Source organism: Melozone crissalis, unplaced genomic scaffold, assembly GCF_028551555.1.
Source record: "Melozone crissalis strain CALT ecotype California unplaced genomic scaffold, PUWL_Pcris_2 ptg000013l_1, whole genome shotgun sequence".
In the NCBI taxonomy this organism is placed as follows: domain Eukaryota; kingdom Metazoa; phylum Chordata; class Aves; order Passeriformes; family Passerellidae; genus Melozone; species Melozone crissalis.
In genome coordinates, this window is record NW_026535791.1 from 10,281,470 (window position 1) to 10,303,997 (window position 22,528).

The window sequence follows — 22,528 nt, forward strand, 5'->3', positions numbered from 1 at the left end:
GAGCACCTTGCTTTTTAGAATTATAGAAATTTCCAGCTGTACAAGCAGGTAAATTATTTATTTGAAGGAAAGTGCAGGGCTGACAGTGATGGATAGAAACCCACAAAAGCTCTGGCAAGTACGAAGAAAACATTCCATCACCAAGTAAGTATATCAATTAGCACTAATATTGAACCAATGATGAAAAAGATGTTTATTAATGAACCATGGCAAACTGCTTATGTGTCTCATTATCAAAGAGTCTGACCCCTGAAACTGTGACTTCTGTTCAGGCTCTACCAAAAAAAAAAATATTCTTGAAGATGAAAGATATTTGAACTGAGGATTAACTACTATAGCAGACTCATTATTATTTATTTGAACTCATTAATCTATTTTATAGAACATATCAGATGAGAGAATCTATGCTAGGAAGCCTCTAAAAAGGGGATAATATAATATAAAGCAGATTTCAAAGGGGGCCTATGGTGTTATCTGTATTTACCTATTCTAGACCATACACATGCACCTTCAGAGCTGCTGGGCATGCCCTGAGCAGTAAGGAAAGGGACTCCATGTGTCACTGGGGCCAGATGACACAACATAAACAGGCATCTCAGCATTTCACCACACTCACCCTGCAAAGAAATTGATCACTGTCAGAGTGGTTCAGAAACACCTGAGTAACATATGTTAAGTCTGTAGGACCTGATCAGATGCATCCCAGAATCCTAAAGAAACTGGCTGATGTAGTTTCCAAGTCTCTCTCCATCATATTTGAAAAGTTTTGTCAGTCAGGTGAAGTTCCCAGACTGGAAAGAGGAAAACATAGCACCCATTTTTAAAAAGGGGAGAAATTAAAACCTTGGGGAACAGCCAACCTGTCAGCCTTCCCTCTGTGCTTGGAAAGGGCAAGGAGCAGATCCTCCTAGAAGCTGTGCTAAGGCACATGGAGGACAGGGACACAATTTAAAGCACCAGCACAATTTCACCAAGGGGAAGTCCTTCCTGACCAACCAAGTGGTGCTCTATGATGGAGTGACTACATCAGTGGACAAGGGAAGGGTTGCAGATGTCATTTGTCTGGACTTGCATAAGGCTTTTGACATGGTCCCTTTGTGACAACCTTCTCTCTAAATTGGTGAGAGATGGATTTGATAGGTGGGCTGTTCAGTGGATAAACAACTGGCTGGATGAGTTCATCCACAGAGAGATGATCAACATCTTGACGTTCAAATGGATGTCAGTGACAAGTAGCATCCCTCAGAGATCTGTACCGAGACTGGCACTGCTTAACATCTTCATTAATGACATAGACCAGGAGGTTGAGTGCAACTCAGCATGTCTGCAGATGAGACCAAGCTGAGTGGTGTGGCTGACATGTCTGGAGGACAGGATGTCATCCAGAGGGACCGGGACAAGCTCAAGAAATGGCCCCATGGGAACACCATGGGGTTTAACATGACCAAGTGAAAGGCACTGCACCTGGGTCAGGGCAGCTCCCAGTGTCAAGACAGTCTGGGGAGGAAAACGATTTGGAGGAGATGGAGTTGAGGTGCTGGTAGATGAGTGCTCACAGCCCAGAAATCCAGCCATATCCTGGGCTATACAAGAAGTGGGGCCAGAAGGCCAAGGGAGGGGTTTCTGTCCCTCTACTCCACTCTGGTGAGATGGCACCCGGAGTGCTGTATCCAGCTGCAGCATCCTCTGTACAGGAAAGACATGGACTATTGGAGCTGGTCCAGAGGCATACAGTGAAAATGGTCACAGAGCTGGAGCACCTCTCTTCTGAGGAAAGGCTGAGAGAGTTGTGGGTGTTCAGTGTGGAGAAAAGGTGACTTTGGGGAGATCTTGTGGCCTTCCAGTACCTAAAAGGGCGTCATAGCAAAGATGGGAGATAGACTTTTTAACAGGGCCTGTAGTAATAGCAATGAGCTAGTGGTTTTAAACTGAAAAAGGGTAGATTTGGACTAGATATAAGGAAGAAATTTTTTATGATGAGGATGGTGAAACACTGGAACAGGTTGCCCAGAGAAGTGGTAGATAACCCATTCCTGGAATCATTCAAGGCCAGGCTGGATGAAGCTCTGAGTAGCTGATCCAGTTGAAGATGCCTGTGCTTATTGCAGAGGCACTGGACTACATGACCTTTAAAGGTCCTTTCCAACCCATTTCATCCTATGATTCTGTGATTCTACAATCCAAACTGTGAAGGGGAACTGGGCATTGCTTTGGACACTAACAGTCGGCACAGGCCCCACACCAGGGTTTCTCTAACCAACTGGTATTGCATGTGAAACTGTCCCATTGCCTGACAGCAATCCCTGGCACAATACCATTTACTCATATACAAGCAGCCATACCAGCTTTGTTTTTGGATTTGGGGATGAGAACTGAAAAACTGAAAAATAGCCCATTAAAGAATTAAGAATTACTCAGCCTTACATTTTGTTCGCCTGTGACATTTTTTCTCTACAGTGCAATGAATTAAATCTAGACCTAAATTTCCATGCTGGAATCATAGATCAGTATTCTCTTCATTAGACTATCCCCTCCCTAATGATTATGCTCATCTACCCCATTCAATATGGCTCTTTAATCCAGTTCTGATTGATTCAAGTTCAGTGATAAAAAACAGGCAGTAACTAAATAGAAGTAAAAAGTAGAAAATAGAATTTTCTAAAAAGTAAAGTATTTCTACTAAAAAGTAGAAAATAGAATTTAGTTACTGGGGACAACACCTAAGAGATAAAACAAGAATAACAAGCAGAATAAATTATTTTCAGTGTCTTTGAGGATAGAGATGAAAATTCCTCAGCATGATTCCTATAATGGCTTTCTTTGAATAATATTTTACTGCACATTACTGCAAATTCTCATGGCATGTTACAACCCTCACAGCTGAAAACTTGCCCCTTTTAAAAAACTAGGAATAATTGTCTGTACAAGCAAAGGTTGGTACTGGACAGTGCAGTAGGTACTCAGGGAAAAGTACACAAGCTGTCTTGGGGCAATAAAGTAAAATACAGTCATGGAGAAATGTGAAGAACATTCAGGAAACTGGGAAGAAATGGAGTTTTTGGTAGAGAATCAAAAGCATCAAACTGCAGACATATTTTAGGTGAGGGCAAGTAGTGGCAGATTCCCAGGAAATTACAGATGTGAGAGAGTTGGGAGAAATTGAAGAAAATACCCTTCAGAGAAACACATGGAACTACAGGACACTGAACAAGTATAGCACATGATATACCAAGACAAGAAGAATCAAATTTAACAAGTCAGGTGTGGATAGCCATATCTGCATTCTGCCATCTACTCTTACAGTCAGCAAAGTGAAATGAGCATTTCTAGAGTAGTGGGAAAGCAAATACCCCCCCCCCCCCCATAGGTGAGTTGCTTTTTAAGTTTCTCATTTTCTCCTCATTGATTGTCGGGGAAGGGGATAGACTGTCTTATGGCTGTAGTCTGGCAAGATGTGTTCAATATCACATTTTCTAAAAGAAATGATGTTAAGCAGAAAGGTGAGGAAAAAGGGACCTTGTCTATGATGTCATGAGTAAAGACACAAAACTGATTTGTTCGAACATTCAGAAAAGATCAAATGACTTTTATTTGTAAAAGGGAAATCAAAGGCACAGCTGTGATGTTTCAATGTAACTGACTCTTCCTTTTCTGGGCTCAAGTGCTTCCTGCATGTTTGGATAGAATTCAAGAGGTGTCACCGTCGTAAGCGGAGAGTGATGGCTGTTATTTCAGTGTTGAAGAAACATAATTTAAAAGACTGTAAATACTTGGCAGAAAAAAGTGAGAAAGGTGAAGGCCTGAGAGTTTGGAAATTGTCTGTGAAATATACTAACTGCAAGAAGACAGCAAACAATATAAAGAAAATAATGAGTATAAGAGGTCTCTAACAACTAACCCCTATTGAATACACTAACCAGAGCAGAGGATGCTGAAAAGGAAACTAGAAATATTGAAAAAAACCCTACAGAACAAAGCAGCTTTCATGTGAAAAGGAAAATACAGAAGAGTAGCAAAAAGACTAGGTATACTAAAACCAGGAACAGTGAAAAAGAAAAAAAAAGTATCTCAGAGTCAAACCACATAGAATTGAAGCATTTTTTCTCTCACTCATGTTTGTTGAAGTTCTTCTGTTCTACACAGGATAAATAAACTAATATTGTTCTAAGGAGTGGAAAATGATAAGAGAAAATATTGCAACACTGAGTTTGCTGTAAATCATGATGTTGATACTCTGCAGTCCTCTATTTGGTGACCCTGATGAATTTCTAACCCCCCTGGAAATGCAAACACAACCTTTTGACATACAGCAAAGCCAACCACCACTTAATTTGATTAAATAACACCCATTATTGGCTCTGTGGTTGAAGGAAATTTACATGGCACATCAATGGAAAATTAAGAAGAGCAGAAAACAAATTGAGCAGCATATAAACAGTAGAGTTTCAAAGTAAATATATGATGCTTTTGCAGTGTCAGCCAGGGAATAAAAGGTAATAATCCCTGATCCTTAGTCAAAGGAACTAAAATGCAAATTCAATATCTGAACCATTTGTGAGAAAAAACTGCTGGATGATCACTGTTTTCCCATTAAAACAAAAGGCATGAACTCTCGATCTCTTGGAAGCACCACAAGAGATCAAAGAGACATGTAGATCAGGCTACCTGAACACTTAATGGGCTGCTGGACCTCAGTCTAAGATGACCCTCTTGTTTCTGGCCACAAAGAGACAAGTTACATAATATCCATTTCAGGAAAAGTACTTCAAATACTTTCCTGAAAAGTCATATGTAAATGTGAACTCTTCCTATTTTAAAATGTATGTGGCAATCTTTGCATTCATTATGTGGAATTTCAAGCAGCAGTAGGAAGGGGGCAGGGGGGTGGCACAGCAGAGAGCTTTACAATGGTAATTACACTGACGAATAAGGTCCATAATTTCCCAGGGGTGGAGAGGTGTTAATCTGCCTGTGTAAATGGACATTTAGTCTGTGAATCTGATAAAACACCAATCAAAACAATTTTACAATGCAAACATGTAACAATATGTTAGCTTCTGCAGAACTGGGGGCAGGAGAGATATAAAATCTTATTTACTCTTGATAAAAGTAGACCTGACACAGTGATCATTAAGCCAGTTAATGTTGAGATAAATAATGTACTTTAGCTACTTTTCAGAGTTCTTGCCCTGAATAGGAATTTGTTTCCCTACTAGATCCTCACAACAGAGGCTGAGGCACGTTATCACCAATATGAGATTGTATGTGATTTTTAGCAGAACTGGAAACAAGCAGCACTAGGTCCAATGCTCAACTTTACAAGTATTTAAGAGAAAGCAAGAAGATTTTGCACACATGTTGGCACTGCACTTAACTTTACATATCAAAACAAAATACATTATATTCAAAAAACATAAAAGGAACCATTTTTTCTTAGCGCACCTAAAAACCCTTCATAAAAACAAATGTGTTGCTTAAAATCTGTCATCTTGTACTTTAAAAAAATATAACAATGTACTATAGAGTATGATATTTTTATGGAGGACAGAGCATTTTCAATGGAAACACTGGAAAATTTAGGAAGACCTAACATGGTGATACAGAGACAATAAACCACAGGCCATTGAAAATTATATGATGCCCTTATTTTATTTGAATACTGGCAGTGAAACCAGTTACTTTATCTTAGCAGTCTCTCATCCTGAAATTATAAGCTTTGGTGAATTTTACATTACCCCATCAGCTACTCTAGATAATATCCATCTACTTAACTACTGCATCAGTAAGAGCCTTAAATGGGCAATAAACACTGTATTTTACTCTGGGAATATTTATCACACAGGAGACACTCATAATTTCATTCAAGGGAGTTGGTTAAATGTTTTCTTGGGTGGCTGGAACTGATCCATAGAAGATAGAATAAGTCTAAGAACTGACCTTATATATTTGGTTCAATAAAGATAGAAGAGCTGTAACTTAGAAAAACCTGACTCACAATGCTTAGGAAAAGAAAATGAAAGCTTTACATTAAAATATACTGGTTACATTTGGCATCCTCTCATTCTCATCTGGCATAGTGGCAAAGAACTCTGTTGTAGGCATTTGAAGGAATGTGGCAGGGTATTAAATAACACTTATATTCCTCTGTTTATTATCATTGTTATCATGTGTTCCAGTTGCCTAGCACAGCTTTTGTAAGCATTGTATTCACTATGATTAAAATGTACACACTAATTTGGAGAGTAATGGATGCACATTAACCCAGATACTGTCACCTTGGAATCTGATTACTGTAAGCAGAAGCTATTTTGGAGATGAAAGGATAATAATGTCTTCTAATCAATATTACTCTGAAGTAAATAATTGGCCATCTCCAATGCTTTGGAAACATCTATTTTAAATGAACTGTGTGCTTTATTTCAAGGGACAGTGAAATGACTACTTATTTTCTAGCCATTTTATTATAAAGCATCTTTGTGTGTAAAAAGGCATTTCATTAGCTTTTAAATAACAGTTCACCACTCTTTGGAGCACCTTCCTCTTTCAGGCTCCAAATTTCTTTGAGTGAGAAGACTTCCAAAGGTTTGCAGCCAGAGATCCAGCATGTCAGAAACCTTTTGTCAAAGAAGGCTGATGTGTCAACACATGACCTGCAAGAGGGTCTTTGTTCATCCCTGCTCCTGACCGGCTGGCACACGGGACTTTGTGAGCAGACACAAGATGATAAAAACTAGAGTTCCTGAGCTCCTCTATGCCTGTGGCAGGGCTGCAGCAAGAACAGCTGCTGTTTGAGGAGAGGAAGTCATCTCTGGCTACTTGATGGCTCTCTCCTTGTCCCAGTCAGAAGCATCTTGGCAGAGGAGGGACTCTCCTTCCATGCACACAGAGTAGTACTATTGCAACTATAAATTATTGCTGGCAGAGGGAAACTTGAAAAAGCTGAAGTACAATGCTGATCCCAGTGGCCAGTAAAAATGGGCTTATCTCTGCTTGGATGTGGTAAGAACTCTATGACAAATGCTAAAAAATCCTTATATTTCCTTTCATATGTGGTTTCCTTGCACTATAGATAATTTTTGACTCAAAATATCTCATTTTATGAGGAATTTCTGTCATATTATTTATTCATGTGGAATACATACAAAATGTTCACAACAATATGTTCTATGCCTTTGGAAAGAAGGGCTGTTCTGCTGGAAGATACTTAAAAGAGTGGAAATATAAGACTTTTCAAAACAAGTCCATGAAAAGAACATAAAAATGAACACACACAGCCTCAAATGACCATTTTATCCCTTTCAATTTTACTTTTTCACGTTGCACGTATAATAAATTTTCAAAAGAAATTAAAATCTTATTCTTTAGACCCCCCCACCAATTTTGACTACGTATTTTGGCAGTAGACCTGTCTGAAAGTTGTGTAAAATTGTCTTAGAGGCAATAATTTCTCACTAAAAAAGTTAAAGATTAACATAAAATGCAAGCATTATAAAATATTACAGGTAATTTTAATTTCTCAAGAATTTAACAGTATGACAGTTCAGGACAAAATAAGAAAAGACTGCACAGGCCAAGGAGAAAAAAGCATAAAACCCAATATTTTGTTTGCTCTTATACTTGTCTAGTTTCCTGTCATTGCTGCAGAAGATTCACAGAGCACATCATACATCTCTTGAATTGCTAAGCCTCAGGACCTCCAAACACAGATAAAAGATTGAAAAAGCCTGATTTAATTTATCTTTGAAATGTTGCTGATTTTTTTTTGCAGTTTACCTTTGAAAATGCAACGATTTTCAAGGAGATTGTTGCCAAGTACAAGGAGTTCATTACAAAATCCATGAGATTCCACCAATCGTGAATGTAGTCCTGTAGTCCACCATCCCACATCTGTTTAATTTCACCCCAGATAAAACCTGAAAATAAAACATAATTCATTAGGCATGAATATTAAGTTTTAAAAGGCTATGACTATTCTAGACACTTAACTCATGATAGATTGATTTTCCTTACATCTAGTGTAAAGGGCAGGTGGATAAGTGCTCTAATTTACACATCCAGATAGGTAAAATTTCATCTTTTTGCTGTTTCCAGAATTAATTTGTCACACAAAACCCCCACAAAAAATCTGCTTCTACAAGGACAATTTCTTTGGTTTTCTTCAATCACTTTCTCATTGTATCCTAAAAAGTATAAAAAGAGTCTTAAAATAAGTTACCAGTGTCAACTCAGTCCTTGGCAACTGATGCAATGTATTTCAGACTGGAAAATTTATGACTGCAGGTCAATCCAACACAATTTATTTTATTTGGAACCCACATAATAGGGAAGAGAATTTCTATTGTTATTGTAAATGCTGAGCTAAAGTCTCCCTTTTCCATATGAGAGAGTAGTGTCTCCAGAAGAAAGTCTTTTGTTGACACCTTCCTTTGGGACATGAAGCAATTGAAACTGTTTTCAGGTGTGCAGAGCCCATGTTGTGCTAGACACAGTGAAACACAAATATTCAATCCAAGTGGAAAATCTTGCAAGTTGTCTAACATGAACTTGGTTTAACAGCTTCAGAGACAACTGTGTGGAGACTCTTTTTAATGCTATAAATATTAAAACCACTCTGAAGAAGATACTCCACATTACTGTATAATATGTTAATAGGAGAACATAGTACATTTAGATGCACATTTCATGTTATTATCTAGAGATTTTTTGATAACAATACCATTGCAACTTTTAATTTTTCACAGTTAATTGTTTTCTTGTAGGAATTCCTTACTTTGCGCTCATTAGAGGGGCAGAAATAATACCAATCTCTCACATATTGGTGTTGAATAGCAGTAAATGTCTTCTTTTCACCTGCTGTTTTAGAAAATGATAAACAGATTTTGTGCAGGGGCCTATAGAGTTCTGCATTTCCTTACTATGAGCTTAATTCTCCTTAAACCGTAACATTTTGTTGCAGTGGGTCTTCTGGCTGACTGGATGGAAAACTTGTGATTTTTCTCAAGCATGATCTGTGTGAAGTAATCTCTGGCCTACTCTTGTTTGAGCCAGGTACGTTTTTGAATTATTACAAATTAATTTTCCAGTGTATTGGCTTAGTGTTTCTGTCTCCTGCTTACTTTCAGAAGGAAAAGTCTCCTTCCTCACTAACTTCACTCTCAAACCTCAGACACATGGTCCCATCTTTTTTCTGTGTCTCATCACCAATAATCACAAGCCTCAGGACCACCTGAATCACCTGATTGAATCAGCAATTTTTATTTTCACTGGATTAATTTTCAGCCATGCCACCATCACCGTTTCAGCATTCTGCAGACCTGGGGTAACACACTCTGAGGAAGGATCTCACTGGGAACATGCAGACAGGAAAGTGGAATAGGCCCATTTTACGGCCTACCACAGCCCAGACAGGCTGACTGCAACTCTATCTGTAGTGTATCAGATAAAACCAACCCAGAAAATACAGCACTGTTAAAAAGTGAACACTTATTTTAACAATGCAATCAATTGTGCTGCCCAACAGCGGGAGAACAGCTGAACATGATTGCATGGCAGGGGTCAATATCCTCTAACAGCACACTGCTCTGTCCTGCTACACTGCTGTAGCTGCCCAAGTGCCACCACAAAGGCAACACACTTTCACAAGGCTCCCAGGGCAGGTTCCTACGTGCCTGCCCATTTCAGCCAGTGAAATGACTTAATCACTTACTCTTAAAGACCTGGTCACTTGTGACATGCAGTATGGACATGGTGACAGCAGATCTGCCTCCCCCTTCTCTCCACAGTCCTCTCCAACCTTCATCACTCAGTCCATGAACTTGCAAATGTCCCTGCTTGCTCTTCCACTGCCTTTTGGGCATAACTTGCTAAGACCAAGCCATCATCAGGTCATAAAAGCAGCTGCTTTGTGTGCTGCTATATCCCCTCCACATTACAGACACTGCTCTAAATCACTGCTGCTCCACCTGCATTATAGCACATAAAAATCATACAGCAGGAGAAGACCTGGCTCCAGGCTCCAAGCCAAAGTCTGTGTAACACAGATATGGCCCCTAAGTCTCAGTGTCACAGAACAGTGCCTTGCTCTTTTTCATTTAAGGAATTTTTACTTAAAAGTTGCAGGATCTTGACATTGGCAAGACTGCCGTGGCTCATAAAGCAAAAAGCTGCATTGACAGAAGATTCCAAAATAAAAAGGCTTTGCAGAAATCAATACACACATTCATAGAATGAAATAAAATTTTTTGTGACTTATCAGAGTTAAGGATTGGCTTTAAAATACACTTTGAAAAGACAGCAGTAATAGGTTGGGATGCAAAATAAGATGAATGCTTTAACAAGAGGTTTTAGGTTAATTGAAGTCTTCTGCCGAGATATTCTATGGTTCACCACCAGCCAAAGATATGAACTGACACAGACTGCATCAGGGCTGCTCTCTGTAAGCCTGTTGCTCAGTATTGTATGCTTTGATGGCACTGCCTAAAATATAATGGGATTATGTACAGATTGAAAAAGAAATGCTGACTAATGCTGCTGCACTTGATCTGTTTTGTGAGTGAAAAGCCAGACTGTTTTTCCAAGCACTTCCTGGGCTTCAGAAAATGAAATGTAATTTTAAAGTTGACATTAACAGAGAAATACTGACCTATTATAAAATAGTGAAGAGAGTATATGGCTGTTGTAAATTTGATCATTTTGAATTAGAAACACAATTAATCCAAGCGACCAGCAATTTGGAAGTCATTTGGCAGCTGAAAGTTCTGAGTATACTTTGATGTTGTAAAGGTGGTGGTTCTAATTATTTTTTTGGTTCAAGACAAGTTTTATGTTCATTCTGATGCATGTTCTTTTTAAACAAATAATAATGGAAAACTGTAACTCCCATATTTTTGCTGGCTGTAAGAGAGATGTGATAGCTTGCTCTTCTTGCCAGCCAAAGCATCTAAGTACAAACTCAATGTATAAATACAGTTACTGAGATGCAACGTGACTCCAGAGAACTTGAAGCTATGCTGATGGACAGATGGATTCTATGTTTGTGAAAGACACACAGCCCACATATGCACAGGAGAGCTGCCCACACATGTATTTTTGAAAGCAAATCTTGGTACCGAGTCCTAAGGTTGATTGCTCAAATTCACAATTGCAGGGCAACCTCACCATGACAGCTGCGATCAGAGTCTTTGCAGCAGCTACTGGGTCTCCATGGCTAGGGATTCTTAGCAGGGCTCATCTGGAGCAATGAATGCTGGAAGAACTGGACTCTCTAGAGTTCTCTAAATCCTCCCAAGTGTGCCTCAAGGGCTGTCCTAGAAAAGTGTACTCTGAAATCCCAGAGCCTTTACACAGGGCTGAAGATGTCTGTAAGGCCTGGTGAGCTTACATGATGAAAGTGTTCTGAACAACAAACCTCAGGGATTCCCAGCTGTGCTGTTTAGGTTTAATTTACAGCAGACAGAGGCCTTGAAATTTTTTGTAGATCAGAATTGTATCTTTTAGCAAGAAAGAAGTGTCTGAGGGGAAGAAGTCAGACCACCCTTATGTCCACAGGCTCTGACACAACATGCCAATTTTCTTCTGTGACATTCATTGGGAGAATCAGGAAAAGACTTGGAAAATCTATAGGGGTTTTTTCTTGGGTGTATTTTTTTTAGAAAAATACATCCAGAGATCAGAGCAGAATTATTTCTGTGACCTTGTACACTTTTCTACTTGAAAGATTAATGGATAGCTGGATAGTACCTGATTTTATTATGAAAGGAGGCTTTAGGGCACTTCCAAACACGACCTGACATGACAGAGGAGAAGATATGCAGTGACAAGACTGTCTAATAGAGGCACTGCTACAGTAGGAAAGAGATACAGAGTCCAGGCACTGCCTGATTATTAATGTTCCAAAGCAGCAACACTGCTGCAAACTGACAGAGCTCATGTCAGAGCTACACCTTCAGCAGCAAGGAAGCTGACATCTCGACAAAACAGAGGGGACACTGCCAGCCTGCACACGGGTATTGGGGAAAAACTGCTAAGAGAAACCAGCCAAAGACAGGGAGCAGATCTAAAACAAGAGCCTTTTAGGCAGTCAGGCTGGGGACAAGTTGCTTGCCCAAGGCCCTCTTTTAGCTCCCTGGGAGGAAACAAGAATCTCCAAGGTAATAATCCTTGTAATCTGGAGGTGGGTCAGTCTTCCCACTGGCTGAAAAGGAAGCCATGGAGGATCAGGCTTAATTAAAACAGATGTCTAACTTCCAGATGCCTGCATTTAGCTGAAATAATTCCACTCAGAGCAGATTTCACTATTGTAGCTGGATATTCTTTGCTATATTCTGTCCCTTTGCTCCAACTGTGTCTTTCCCATCTCTTCACATCAGCCAGATTTAACACCTGCCTCTTAGATCCTCACCTATCTATACCATGCTGTTATCATTTATTGCCACTTGCAAGGAAATGATAAACATTATGCATCTCTTCCACCTCATTAATCAAGGATTTTAATTAAAAAGTTGAGGGTAAGACTTTCAAATTCTTGCTGCATTGTTTATACCCACATATTGGAGCAGTAAAAGAGAAATAACAGCATGGATATTTTGAAACAGCCTAAGATGACAGAGAAAAATTTTATAAACACTTACAGTTTTAATGGGATGAAATAGATAAGTTCAGGGCAGGAATCCCACAGACCACATAGGGCCCTGGGAATGACAAACACCATGGAGAGGTTTTGTAAACCATTGTGAATTGTTATACATGCAAACTGATCAACTGCAACCATTTGAATGAAGTCCAGTTTGCCTGAAGCAAGAAAGGAACTAAAATTGATCAGATAAAATGAATTTGGAGAAATGAAATTAATTTGTGAGTTAAACATTTTTTTTGCAGCAAAATTTTCTGAACATTAATGAGAAATTAATTTGTTTCTTCTGAAGTAAACCCCACATATCATAAGTTCTATTCAAAGCAACAAAATGAAAATACATCTTAGAAAAACAAAAAGCACTGAAATAAAAATGTTCTTAGAAAAGCAGCATCGTTCATTAAAGTTCTTAGAGCACTTTTAAAAAATCCTTAAGAATTTAGTAATAGATATCACATACTGCATATGATAAATGTGCAGATACATCAACAAATACACACTGATAAGATTTGCTTTTATTTTCAACTTTTATCTATAGATTTTGATTTTGAAGCTGTATTTCCAGTCTTGAAATCTTTGGATATTAGATTCTGAAATATCTTTTCAAAAGAGTGGACTTGCTTTTCTTTTCATAAATTAAGACTGATGGCAAATCTTGCAACTTTGAGCAGGGCAGCAGCTCAATACTGCTACAAAAATTCTGTTCCTTTGGATGAAGCCTTGGGTTAAACAAAGTATGTTTTAGTGCTGGCAGACAACTTCTGCTTAGAAAACATTTTGCTTCTATCCTGTTTGATCCTTTATAGCTACCTAGAGCTGTAATTTTACTCTTAAGGAACACATCCCAGTCTCAGGCAGAAGAAACAAACAACAAAGAAATAACTTCCCTCAGAAATCCATTCAGAGGTGTTTTAGGTTCTAAGAAAAAAACTTAGACACAGCCTGTCTTAATTCCTAAATTTCTAAATTGAAACTTGAGCAACTGCAAAAAAAAATTTCCAGCAACTGTGGAAATTCACAAAGATTTATGCCATCTGTAAAACACTGCCTTTTGTGGTTTATAATCATGATTGTGGTTCAACTCTCACTGTGAACAATAACATCAAAATTTGTCAGAGAGATATGAAAGGCAATATCCTGAACTATGTTTGGACTCAAAAAGTTTTGTGGATCCCTTACTAACTTTGGCCTTACCTTTCCCACAAAAGGTTGGTTGCTCTGAGCTATTTTTGTTCCTTACCATTAAGTGATGGGAAGCAAGAGGTTCCTTGGGGTCAATCTTTGCATGCCAAGATCAACAACTGCCTTTTAGCATGTTTCTTGGAGAACATATTTTTGCTGGGCTGTGAAACCATTTAACTGACAAAACCAACTTTGCTCTGCTATGTGATGTGATGTAGAGTTTTTCACAGATACAAGAAGTGAGACAAGCTGCTAATGATATAAAGCTCAGTGAAGCAAAGGAAAGTCCTTCCAGGGAATTCAGTGAGCATTGATGAGGATTGATATAGCTCTTCTGTTTTACACCTGGGCTGATGAACTGATCTCTGCTGAAGGTATATGAAGGTAACAAGAGGCACCCTGGCATAATTCAGGGGCTTCCACTCTCTGGGGCATATTAATTAACAGAGTACAACTATTTCAAGAGAACATGGGCAAAATCAAACACACACCTCTGGCTTTCCCATGGGTAAATACCTGTTTGTGAGGGGAAAAACTGTGCAGTGGGTCCTGTGTCAGATCAGGTAAAAAAGTGGGAATGACATGGCCAGAGGCACCATTAAAAGTACTTCCCAACGAAAAAGTTAGAGCGTGGTACTAATACTGCCAAGGTTGTAAGCTTGATCCCTGTATGGGCCATTCACTTAGGAGATGGTCCTTGTGGGTCCCTTCCAACTCAGAATATTCTGTGATTCTGTAATGCTGTTTTCATCCACTGATGAAATTGCTGGTTCCAAAGAGCTGGAGCCAGAGTTGTTCTAGAGGCATACATTGGAAGGATGAATGATGGTTGCATGTTGTGGCATGGGATAATGCTAATAATATCAGGAAAAAAGTCTACCAGTTGTTAGACACAGACACTGTGAGAGAGAGATATACTGTGAAATATTCATCCTTGGGGAAATTAAAGATCTGACTGTACAGGAACCTGAACAATGTGACCTGTCTTTGCAGTTAGCCTGTGTTTAGCAGTAGTTTGGACTTAATAGTCTTTTGTGGCCATTATGTGCATTATCCTTCTTTAAAAAGAAGTTGTGTTCCTGCTTTGTCTGGGGTTGTTTTTCTGCTCTGTGCTATATATGTCATTACTGGTTATGTGCTGTTTCATCTTGCCAGCCATATTACTCTCTATATCTACTCCCTCAAACATGTCAGTTCATACTAAATGTTTAATTTTTTACACAACACTTTCTTGACCTAATTTAGAAGATGATGCACACTGTACTTGCCCCCTCTGTGATCAGTTATTCTGAAGTGTCTTGCTGTGCCATCAGTTTGAATGTACATTGTGCCAAGGACCGACAAGACTGTACATTCCCATACATCCCACCAGCAGTTTGCTAACCACAAATGTTTGCAATTTTGCACAGTTCCCAAACATCCACATTCTCTATAGGTTCATGTACTCCAATAGTATAAACCATTCTGACAGAAAGGATGGGGAACATGTTGTTCAAGAGATACAGTAGGGCTGTATTCCTGCTCCAGGCAGGCTTTTGAACAATGCAATTAAAATGAGCATTTAAATATGACCATAGAGGAGCAAAAAACTCATCCAAAGAAATTCCCTAAAAAATTTCCTTTGCTACAGTCACCCTGAAAAACTGGCAGGGAGCCTTTTAACCACAACTACTGAACTCTAAATTTTTCTAGTTGATGCCTTTCTTCCCTGAATTTCGTAGCATTTGCTAGTGAAGCAAATGCCCACTGTGAGGACACTTAGTACAGTCACTGCTAGGTTTGAGGCCATGGTTTAGGGTAGAACACCACCTATGACAAATGTACAGGGATCAACATCATCCTTACATGAGCAGCAGTCAAGGCACACTGAGGGTGAAGTAGGGTCTTGTTGGATTTCCCCTCTGAATCATTGCTATCATGCTCAGAGGACACAGCAATTTGATGGGAATATGATGATAGAAAAAGCTGTTGCTCCTTGGTTTTTTTTTCCCAAGATGATATTCTTCATTTTCCTGTTCATTTTTCAACGGTGATGGATTCTCAAGTACAGTAAATAGGCCTATGTTTCTGTAGTGTGAACTAACAGCCAGTAATAAGATGACAATTAATTTTCTTTATGAGCCAAAGCCTGTTTCTTATTTGTTTAAGTGCAAGGACAGGAGATTCTGACTCTTCTTACTGAGAATTTTTTCCACAACTGCTTCTTAAGGTTATGACAGCCTTGTAACACTGACTTACTGTTCCACAGATAATCACCACATACTGGAGCACCACTTGTGTAATCATCTAATCATGTAAAAGACAAAATTAATGCAGAAGCTTCCTCAAGAGACTTTTAAAATGTAAAGTCGATAGTCTCCATGGAAATGTAGCCCAATACAAGTTTTCCCTCTGAGCTTCCTACTCTAGTGACACTTCTAATTATGTGCTAATTATGCACATTTAGCCCTCTATTACATAGTAGTTGGCAAATGCTAATTAATATTTGCTCACTAGAGAGCTCAGGTTACTATGGACAGTCTTGAAACTTCTTAAGTTGCGTGAAATATTTGTGTCCTGGATTTCATGTTTACGAGAAACCTGCAATAGTGAGCTCTTCTTCCCCTCTGAATATTAAGAGAGATTGAGTTAAAATGCAAACTACAAGAGCTACTTGAACTAAGAAAAACCAAAAAAGTTCTATTGTTTAAAATATTAATAGTTTTGACATGTAGTTGCTGCTGCAGGATATCCTTTCCCAAGGAAGTACTTTCCTGCAACTCATGTTGCAGGTTCCAGAGAAGAGCTACAACCCTAGAGCCACACTAGTTTTTACTTAAATAATAAATTTTTTGTTTACATCCAGAAAATGCTGAAGTATCTGTATGTACCTCAGCTATAGTCTCCCCTGAAAAGTGCTTCATTTACTCTTTTTAAGGTTACTGCATAATTTTATGGTTTGAAAAGATTAGACAACAAACTAAATTGCAGCCTGGAAACAAACCTTAGCTTATTGATAGGAACTTAAGAAAAAAACTAAGTTTATTAAAAGATGACTAGACTACAGTTTTTATGTATGTGAATAGGAAAATAGCAGGGTTTGGCTGAGATTCATTCCTTTAGAAAAACAACCACCACCACTGAAAAACCAACCAAACAAAAATCCATCAAAACAAAATGAACAAAAACAACCCCCTCAACAAAAAGCAACCAAACAAAAAAACACAACATGAAAAAGACCTAAATATACAAACAAAAAAGCTGAAATAGATGTTCATCACATGCTGTGAGCTGGAACTTCCTGTGGAGATGTGTGTCTCCTTCAGTGGGACGGGGAAATCAGGTGCCAAATGAATTGCCTTAAATCATGATGGGTGAATCTGAGGCCTCATTATTTGGCTGGGCTAAGGCACTACAGCAACTAAAACCTGAAAGCTGAACACAGAAAATGTGAAACTGGAACAGGAAACTGCTGGTTAGGAAACACTAGAGATCAGCGTGCAAAATGCATCATTTTGGATGCAAGAGATTTTGGAAGGCATGGCTTTTCTGAACAGCACAGTCTAGACCGGCGACAAGCTATTTAACCAGTGGTGTCAAGACATTGATCTTCATCCATGCTCATGAACTGTTGTTTATGGAAGTGGCTCCCTTGACTTGATCTGTACTGCTTGCAGATGAAGTGTTTGTTCAGCACAGGCATAATCCAACCATATGAGTCTATGCTGAAAATATTAATGTTGCTTTTAGAAGTGACAGTTATCTTGAACACCATAATTCTCAGGGTTAATGGCTTCTTCAAACAAGTGCTTTGAGATGCTGAGTTACATAAACATCTTCCTAAGTAAACAACTATGTCAGAGGTTGAGGGCATTAGATGTTCTTCCTCTTCCCACTGAGTGTTTTTTGGAGACGAGCTGGTCACTAAAATTTTTGAATCACCTTTACTACAGAAACTAGCTCTTGCCCTTCTCAAATTGTGCCTCTTTCTTTCAGCTCTAATAAAAGACACGTTAATGACAAAATCCACTTTGGCATGTCAAGGTTTATGTGTCAGCTGTGCATTTTTTCTTATTATCCTTTATTCTCAAGATACTGTGAGTAGATCCTGACCACCTGCTACTTTGGAAGGCCACAGAGAAAAGGTACGAATATCTCCTCTGGGCATGGCACAGCACAGAAGAGCCTCCTGCTCCTCCTCAGCATTGTAGCATTTATTTCTAAGGAGGCCATGTATAAAGATAATAGGTTTTATATTAGTTTCTCATTTCTTGATGGTAAAATACAGGGAAAATTAACTGGAGGAAATTTTCTTTTAATATTTAAATGTGAATCTTGCTTACAGAACTTAGTCTGACTTGTCTGTAAGAAGTATCAGTCTAGACAACCTCCCAGATTGAATAATTTCTTTGCAATAATATTAGATTTTGGCTTTTTAAAAATATATTAAAAATATTTACCCAGCCAAGGAAAACACACCTCACAGAGAAGGCTGGTGGTGAGCACTGCTGGGCTATCATGGGGAAAATCCCAAAAAGCAGTTCACCTGTGGAAGGCAGGTCCTTCTGACAGGTGCCTGACAATGAGCATAGACAGGCTTTTCAGTCCTGCATGCTTGTTTTTATAAATGAAAAGCAGATACACCTGTCTTGTGCTTCCCACAGGGCTCTTCCAAGGCACATGCAGAGGAAAAGCCACTGAATTGTTGTTTTCCAGAATAACAGGCACAACCAACTAGTGTATTACAAATTCAACACTGTGTAGTAAATGATATAGGATCAATGGGGCCAAAAGCCTTGACAGTCACGTTGCTCTAAAGAAACCCACATGTTTGGGAAAAATCGAAGATACACAGTACCTTAATGAGAAGCTCTGGGAGAAGTAATGGTATCAAAATCCCACCAAAGTTTCAGAAATTTTTGTGCAGGTACCTGTCTAAGTGATGACAATTTTGATGAATATACCAAACCTAAATTCTTGCAGTCAAGACTGCTGAGTCCTTCCTACTATAATTATATTTTAGACAAATATATTTGCCCTGACCTGGTTCAACTTGTGTTGATTCTAAAAATAAGAAAAAGGGGAGAGACCACAGCACACTGAGAGAAATTACCATCTAGCAGTGTAGACAGGCAAAGTTAGGGAGCACCTAGGATAATACTAGGATCACAGGAAGAAACACTTTTAAGGATGACATGGCCCACACAAAGCAGGCTTTCAATAATCCCAGCCCAAATTTTTTCATTGTAAACAGTAAGGACAGAGAGGTAAGTTTTTTTTTTTTTATTATAAAAATGCTACAGAATTTTCCTATTCTTTCTGGCATAGGATATTTGGTTTGAATTGAGTGACAAATTCTTGCACTGAAAAAATATTCTGTGCGCATATTTTAATGAAAATACTCACTTGAAAATGCTGATCAGCACTATTTGCAATAGGTGCATCTGTCATTTAGAAAGAAGCATACTATAGCTGACTAAGGTTAGTAATAACACTACAGAAATTAATTTAGGCCTCACTTCCCTAAATGAAAAATATTTCTTGTAGCAAAGGCATTCTTTTTAAAAATAAATTATCACATTAAAAAATAGACACAAGAACTAGGACAATTTCTGGTCTGGAGAGAAAAAAAAATATATATTTCAGGGCACTGCATAATCACAGGAAGGAATCCTTAATATCTTTTGTTTCTTCTCACTGTAATCTATCACTCTGGATTTTCAAACTCTACTGCTTGTCTACACTGTCAACTACTCTTGTTAAGCACTGGAGGAGCTGCACAATCTGCCTGCTTCGGTAGGTTAATAATTCATGACAGAACTCTGTTGCATCCTGCCTCAGGAACGCCTGGCAAAACCACAGTGCTCAAAATACTTTTCACTGTATTTTCTTTAGTAATACATTTACCCAGGACCCACGGTAAAATCATCCACTCGACGATGGTTGGAGGGGGTCCCTGCATGCTGAGGTCTGACCTGTCGATGTGCTGAGAGGCAAGCAGCAGCAGGAACAGAAAAGTCAAGTACGATGCTGTATGGCAGATAAATTTGATAAATGGCTTTCTGATGAACAGCCCCAATGGGCTTTTGGGAGCTATCAGGTAGCACACAGAGAAGACTGGGAAAAGGAGTCCTATCACAACACATGTCAACATCTTCACTGCCCAGTGTCGCCTCCGCCATCCAGGGAACTCGTCGTACCAGCGGGATGCGAGCAGCTGCTGGCAGTTGGGCTGAGCAACAAACTACAGAGAGAACAAAGGAAGAGAGTTAGTTTCTTGCTGTCTCTGTGAAGATTTTTCATTCTATGTATGTTTAGTAGATAGAGATTAAAAACATTAAAATAAATCCACAGCCTGTGCAATCTCACTCATACTGATTGTACCAGTAAGACAGGGCTGGGTCAGCCTGCCTTTCCTTCAATGCCAAAAGCATAGTTAGTGCACAGAAACAAACATTTACTTTTCACAATAAAGCTTCACCTCTGCATTGGTTGAGTACACAAGGAGACAACAGATAGCTAAACACATGGACTTCAAAACCTGACTTGAAACTGAAAAGCAAGCTCACAGATACTTCTTATTTAATCAGCAACATTTGTGGAGAATTCACAGAACATGAGGTAGAAACCAAGGAGCACAACTGAGGTCTGCAAACAATGAAACTGAATTCCACAGCCATGAACAAACTGTTCTCATTATGTTCCCTGCTAATTCGCTAAAAATCAGGTTTACATGCTTTAATACTGACAAAACTTACAGATGCATTACAAAATGTTTACACAATGTGAACTAAGCACTAGCATTTCCCAGTGTGTCACTAACCCTTGTCAGGATACACACCTATCCTGTGTGATACTCTCTGTTACCATTATGAGATTTTTATGTTTTGGAATATGATCCTTAAAACTGAATTTCACCAAAACACCCCAAAACAAGTAAATATTTAGTATTTTTCAGATAGCTTTTCAAAGAAGTACATATCAAGGTTTTTTGTCATACTTTTCTTTGATCACTAGTCCCTATTTCCCCATTGTTTTCTTTTATAAGGGTGACAGAGGAGCAGCAGACAAGAGTTGATATAAAAAGCATAGAATAGAAGCAAGATATGTATCAAAGAGGGACAGAGCTGCATTAAAAAAGGAAAGAAAAAAAGCATTTTCCTCCTGTTACTCTGGTGGTTTGATGCTGGCTGGATGCCTGGTGCCCAGCAAACCTGCCCTATCACTCCACTCCTCAGCGGGGGAGGGGAAAAAGAGAAGATAAAAGGAAAAGCTTGCAGGTCAAGATAAGGACAGGGAGAGATCATTTACCAGGTACCATCATGGGCAAAACAGACTCAGCTTGGGGCAATTAATTTATTACCCATCAAACCAGAGTAGAAAAATCAGAAATAAAATCAAATATTAAAACCAGCTTTCTCTCACCCCTTCCTTTTTCCTAGGCTCATCTTCACTCCTGAATTCCCTATCTCTACCCCCACATGGTGCAGGGAGATGGGTAGGGGGCTGTGGTCAGTTCCTCACATTGTGTCTGCCACTCCTTTCTCCTCAGGGGGAGGACTTCTCACACTCTTGCCCTACTCCACTGTGGGGCTCATCCCACGTGAGACAGTTCTCCACAACTTTCTACAACATGACTCCTTCCCAAGGGCTGCAGTTCTTCATGAGCTGCTGCAGCTTGGATCCCTTCCATGGGGTGCAGTTCCTCAGGAGCAGACTGCTCCATGGGTTCTCCATGGAGTCATAAGTCCTGCCAGCAAACCTGCTCCAGCTTGGACTCCCCTCTCCACAGGACCACAGGTCTTGCCAGGAGCTCAGTCCAGTGCAGGGTTCCCAGTGGGTCACAGTCTCCTTCATGCATCCACATGTTCCTGTGTGGAGTTACCCAGTGGTGCAGGTGGATCTCTGCTCCACCATAGACCTCCATGGACAGACTGCCATACCATGGTCTTCCTCACCAGCTGCAGAGGAGTCTCTGCTCTGGTGCCTGGAACACCTCCTCCCCTTCCTTCTCCATTGACCTGGGTACAGACTTGTGTTGCTCACACATTCTCACTCTCTTGTACCCTGTCTGAAATTGTTCCTGTGCACTGACTTCTTTCCTCTTCTTAGATCTGCTATCCCAGAGGCACTACCATCACCAGTGATGAGCTCAACGTTGTCCAGAAGCATGTCCATCTTGGAGTATCTGGTATTGAACATGGGAGAAAGGGAGGAATCTTCTGGCAGCATCTCACTTAAGCAGCCCAACTATCAAAATCTTGCCATACAAACCCAATACATTCACACACGTATGAGTGTATTACATACATACAGTGGATTAAACCATTGGCTGAATAGTTTGTAAAGCTATGCAGAAACCTTTTTCTCTTATTACAAAATTGCATTTTTACACTAAATAATTTCAGATTTGAACTCAAATCAAATGCACCTATTTTGGGATCTTACATTATCTTGATAATACTTATAACGACAGGAACCAAGTTCCTTTGGGGATGAAAAACAGGTAACTCCTCAAACTGCTTGTAAAATCACTGGGATTACTACTAGTAAAAAATGCTCTTTAGATTGGAATGAAATGAGAGTCAGCATGCATTTTCCTATATATGTCTGGATCTTGTCAGAAATCATTACCTCAGCCAAATTCAAACTTGGTGTACATTAATGAAATGTCAGAGTCTTTAGTAGAGACAAATTTGCCTACCAGACACCAGCAGGGAAGTTGCCTCTGTCTGC

At 39.3% G+C, this 22,528-nt stretch overlaps 1 protein-coding gene across 1 annotated transcript in view; it reads right to left on the reverse strand.

Annotated features, from left to right (window-relative positions):
- The window catches only part of TRPC4 (transient receptor potential cation channel subfamily C member 4), a 132,727-nt gene that overhangs the window by 17,025 nt on the left and 93,174 nt on the right, over positions 1-22,528 (reverse strand). Inside the window, exons 4-5 of the mRNA XM_054271765.1 lie at positions 19,700-20,036; positions 7,774-7,913 (exon numbers count right to left, since the gene is read on the reverse strand). Of these exons, the coding sequence (XP_054127740.1) occupies positions 7,774-7,913; positions 19,700-20,036 (477 nt within the window). The remainder of the gene's footprint in view (positions 1-7,773; positions 7,914-19,699; positions 20,037-22,528) is intronic.